Source organism: Rhagoletis pomonella, unplaced genomic scaffold, assembly GCF_013731165.1.
Source record: "Rhagoletis pomonella isolate Grant_MI unplaced genomic scaffold, Rhpom_1.0 Rhpom_scaffold_00002, whole genome shotgun sequence".
Classification (NCBI taxonomy): Eukaryota; Metazoa; Arthropoda; class Insecta; order Diptera; family Tephritidae; genus Rhagoletis; species Rhagoletis pomonella.
The window spans coordinates 27675851-27681440 of NW_023458556.1; the positions used below are offsets into that span (position 1 = coordinate 27675851).

At 35.6% G+C, this 5590-nt stretch overlaps 1 protein-coding gene across 1 annotated transcript in view; it reads left to right on the top strand.

The window, feature by feature from the left end:
- Positions 1–155, top strand: part of LOC118734520 (integrin beta-PS-like) — a 1365-nt gene extending 1210 nt beyond the window's left edge. Inside the window, exon 3 of the mRNA XM_036464239.1 lies at positions 37–155. Within this exon, the coding sequence (XP_036320132.1) occupies positions 37–155 (119 nt within the window). The remainder of the gene's footprint in view (positions 1–36) is intronic.
- Positions 156–5590: the final 5435 nt, after the last annotated feature.

A 5590-nucleotide genomic window follows, 5' to 3' on the forward strand; every position in this document is an offset into this window, starting at 1 on the left:
TGCCTATTTCTCGTTGTTCGCTTTGTGTTGCCGCAGTATTCGCCACAATACCAATACCTGAGAAGGAGCAGAAGCAAGTCGAGCAGCAGCAAACACTCAACGGCAAACAATTCGAGTGGGGCCCAGCTGTTTTTGAATTGGCGACATATAAGTGATATCAAAGGAAGCCTTTGGAAGCTTTGTTCGCCTCAATCGATAGCTGGATGGCCAGACAAATATTGGCAATTGGTACAAGCATTGTAAATTTGTTATGTTGCAATGTGAACGGCAATAATTTATTTAATTTATTCAATTTATTGTTATTGAAATTTTAATGCAATCACATTTGGCAAAAGCTATTTTATCACAATATATATGTACATATATTAAAAATTTTAAGCAAAATATAATAAGCATCGAATCGAAATGTAAAACTCCATGCACTAAAAATTTAAAAAATTTCAAATAAAATTTAAATAGTCATTATTTTCATAAACCGCAGTTAATTCATTTTCTGTTCTTGTTGTTATTGTTGTTGTTGTTGTTGTAGCTGCTGTGGGCCTCAAAATTCGTTTTTACCATTTCTACCAGGCGCGCATAACCGTCCAGCAAGCAGCCCAACAAGTTTTTTCTCCACCCGGAAACGCAATGATGTTGCATGAATCTAGGCTGATGCGTCGGTATAGTGCGCAGGTACTACCGGCAACTTTAAAAGTGTCACCCTATACGCTAGTTGTTTTGAAGCGAAAAGGTAGCCCTGTGTTATTTTCAAATGCCGGAAACCTAAAAGCACTGCATACATCGAGATTGTCCCGAAATCGAAAATTTCATATCCCACCCTCGTCGACTAGTGCCGAAATATGTGCATTTTGTACTGAATTTGCCCTATTTCTACTAGGCGGGCATAGCTGCACAGAAGGTCGACCGAGCAAATTTTTTTTTTCAATTTCCGGCATGCAGCGGAAGTGCATACATCAAGGCTGTTGTGAAGGTGCAGGGCGTCGCATAACCAAAAATGTGAGCATAGGGTGTCTCACAGACCATTTTTACGGCGCCCACAGTTTCCCGTACCTGCAATGCCGATTTCTAGTAGGCCCGCAGAAATGCAGGATAGGTGGGCGCCGCAACAATGTTGCAAGTCGCATGTTGCCGATGAGATGCATGATGCAACATTGTTACTAGCACAAATGAGAATTTATGATTTGTTTTTTTTTTAAATTTTTTTGCACACATAAAATTTTTATTTGTTGATGTTATATTTTAAAGTACTTACCATCATCATTTAACCCAAATACGTTTCTTCATGTTTTACATGTTTCAAAGAATACATTTTATTACATACATACACATAATTATTGTAAATGTATACACATATTATAGTAAACAACTAATACATAGATCTCAAGTATTTTTCCATGAAGATTCCTTATATTGCTTATATTTTTATGCAACGATTTTATTTCCACATTATGTATTACTACGTTTATACTCACGCATTATTTGCAAATAACAATTTGCAAAATGGTAAACTTTGCGTATAAATGCTGAGTTAATTTTTTATTTGCAAATAACTAAATCACGCAAATAAGTATTGATTAGTGGTACTATTTGCAAATAAGCGCAAGACGCTGCCATTCTTAGGTTAATTTTCTTTTTCGATGGTCATCTTGTTGCCTTTTTATAATCAAGACGTTGCCATTTTTTTTTAACTTTATTTTCCTTTTCGATGGTCATATTATTGCCTTTTGATAATCAGGTAATATTAAAGAAGAATTTTTCATAATCGAATAAACAGTGAGTTAGATATTCGCAAATTATTTTTATTTGCAAATAACTTACGTATAAACGTAGTATATAAATAAGTACGGTGACTATTCCGGACAGTACCGCTTTTAAGAAAAATGTCCCGCTGAATAATTTTTAAAAGTCGGGACGTATTAGTGTCCCGGTTTTTCATATTTGTACCGATTAAGTCCCGATTTTCAGTGTTTTTTTTTATTAATTTGATATGAGGCTCCCTGTACTCTGGCACAAAAATAATTTTTCGTACAAAGGCGGCAGAGCGCTTATCACATAGAACATATAATATATAAGGGAGCCACATGGTACAATGATTACAGGTATTCATGGGCGTAGCCAGGTAGAGGCAGGGGGTTCTCGAGACGCCCCCCCGCCCCCCCCCCCCCCCCTAACTTTCAAATTTTCCTTATATGTATATATATAAAATAGTACCCTGAAATGCCAGCTAAATAGGGTCGAGCCCCCCTAAATTTCATTCTGGCTACGCCGATGCAGGTATTGTCTTCCCAGAGAGTGCATATTCCGATCTGCCTTATTTGAAAAACATCATTGTTGCCCAAACTTAAAGGGTTACTGCAATTACCTGTATAATTACTTGTTCAGTTTTTTTTTTTGTTTTTTAATGAAACGCTTCGAACTTGAATTTAGTGAAATTAAAGGAAAAGACTAATTCCTTCAGAAAAATCATAGATATGAAAAATATAAATTGTAGATACATTGGCGAATATATAAATTGAGAAGACATTTTATCAAAATTGTGAGCTCTTTAATTAGATATCTCAGAAACATTCCGAGTATGCAGTTTTGTAGCCCATCCAATTCAAAGTGCAAATTTTAAGTACCTTGGACTGGCCGTATATTTTTGGTAATTTTTTTTTTGTGGAAGATGTTGTTAATTGCAACGGAAGTGCATGCATGCAGGCTGTTGCGAAGGTGCAGGGTGTCGCATAACCAAAAATGTCAGCACAGGGTGTCTCGCATACAATTTCTATGGCGAATTCCGTCAGACGCTTCCTAATTGTATTTTATTTCTTTTGAACCATGAAAAAGTATCTGTGAAGTACAGAAGGAAAGCGTATTGAACGAAAAATTCAATCAGACAAATTTCAGAGAAAACAGCCGAAAACGTATCTGTTTCACATGCGGTTGTCTGTACATACGTTTCTGCCGCAAACTTTAGTGGGAAAACGGATCGTCAAAGTATCCGGAAATGGAATCAGTAAACGGACAAAAGACCGCACTTCGCCCACTTTTTTGTCAGTTTTTGGATCGGTTTTCGGATTTGGTACCCAGCCAGCAGAGAAACGTAAATTTTTGCGACAGTGCAGTCTAGTACATTTTGCCGTATCCGGAAACGAATAGAAAACGACTACAATTTTCATTCATTTATGTATCCAAGAGAATATGTAAAGATTTCTTACAGTATTGGAAGTCAGGTGGCTTTTTTTGGCGATGCATTAGGTAATTCAATAACTAAGATTCATTTGCAATCCAAGAATCCATTACCTATGATTACTTTATTTTAACTTAGGAGCCCTTGATATAAAAAAACAGTATTGAGGAAGGTCTGGCGCTATGCCATAAAAGCAGAGCTTCTGAAGTAAGTATTTGTGGCATAACAACAATTAACAATATTATTTTTGGTAATTAAATCCGCAAGTAAATGCCGCCAAGCATTGAATCTCATACCTTTCTTTAGTAACATTACTTACATGCGCTTTTCCGATGTAGCACCTTTGTTTTATGTTAGCCATTTTGGACCTGAAAATGCAAAGAAAAACATATTAGTGTTATTTAGGTACCCCTTATATACTTGCTAAAATCGCTTTACCTATCTAAAAATTTGGCATATTTTCCGACGATTGGGTAAACGACGACTCTAGATCGTATGCTCGCTCTACTGTACCATCAATACAGACATCGACAGCACTCCCATTCTCCAAATCTTCAGTATTTACACCAAAAGACGTATGTATGTAGTTGACCAGCTACTTAATGTTCCTGCGGTGGGGTCTGGTGACTATTTCACGCCCCAACTTTACTACTGGCGTCAGTGGTATTACCGCCTACTCGACTGGCCACTGCACAAAAGCGCGCTCGCCAGTCACAGACGGCACCTGGCGGCACTCCCGAGTGGCTGAGGCTTCGAGCTTTGAGGTGACTACGCTGTACAGGAACGGTTGTTCTGCCCCATTACCTATTCCAGTGCGTAGTCTTGTATATGATTTCGTATATGTAAAGTGATTGGTGTGTAAACAAATGAGTAAAATATAAAATTCTGTTAAAAAACAAAACAAATAAAATAGAAACTATTCTTATTTTAAATATATCAAAACTCGCAATGAATTCCTATGTGAAATGTAAATATGCACATACATATAACTATAGTGACTCAAACAAGTGAGCACGTGTTGAGTTTTTTTTTTAATATTCGTTATGTTTATCTTGCTAATTTTTGTGTGTTAATTTTCTATAAAAATGCCATACAAGCTTTAACAAAAACCATTTAAATCGCAATTTTAAACTTTATACAAAACTTATGAGAATTCAACAAATTTGCATCAACTTTTTAATCTGAATCTTTAGAATATTTTTGGTGTGTAGTTTTATAGCCTTTACAATTTTTGTCTAAAGAAAACCGGCTAAAAAATAGCGTTGATTTTTTACATTTTTTTTTTGGAATCTGCTTTTGACGAAAATTTGTTGAATTTTCTTATTTTTTTATGAAGTTTGAAACTGTGATTAACTATATGGTATTTTGGACAATATTTTTTATAGAAAAATAACAACAAAAAAATTTAATCAAAAAACATTTTGAATATTACAGAAAAAAAATAACACGTGGTCACTTGTTTGAGTCACTGTTTCTATTTATACTGGTATATAGAAGTGTGAAATGTATGTGGGTGTGTATTTATATAAGAAAACAAGCCAAATTCATACCATCAAAGAAACCATTAAAGAAAGGAAGTAAATACAGAGTAAGAATTTTTCAATTTTACGCCAAAATAAGTTTTGACACGTCAATAAATTCGAGGCGCCAGCAAACATGCAAATGCAGTTGTAGTATGTCGGTGTTTGCATGCTAAAACGCGCCAAGAGAGATTAATGAGGTGAACGCTGAGCACAGCTGCCACTGCAATGATGGCAAAACAAATATGCCAATCTACACAACAGTAACTACATATTTGCTAATGACAAAATGCTGCGGAAACGAAAAACGTTGCATGCATAATAAGTAAGGATTTAAAGGAATCCTTAGGATCCAATGTTGTACAGAATTTAAAATAGTTGCCGCTTTTCTTAAATACATACAAAAGTATATTACCATGAGGTGAACAATTTAATTATAATTTTTTTTTTTTATATAAAAATTAGAAGAATGAACCTTTTTAATTCGCAGCTTTCCCAAGCAAGTAATATCTTCTTCGGCAGCGTTATATTGTTAACGGCCTGTTCATGATTTTTTGCGCGTTGCCGTGCTTTTAGTAGTGTGACCACTTTCCCAGACTTCCAGTTGTCGGAAATGATTAGAGAGGCCAACTAAAAATTGATTTTGGAAGGAAGGAAGATGGTCAGATGAACTTCATTGCGGCGTTATGGTAATTCGAAGTTTAAATTTTATCTTCCGCAGTAGGTAGTGTGAAGTGCTAAATAAAGAAGCCCTCTTATCAGAAGTGAAGAGTGCGAATTCGAAGTATGTATGTGGCACAAGGAACAATGGGCCACATACTTTGCGGTCCACAGTATATGTAACCTAAGGTCAAAGTAGATTCTTTTGTATTCCCAAAAGAACCTGTATAACTAATTT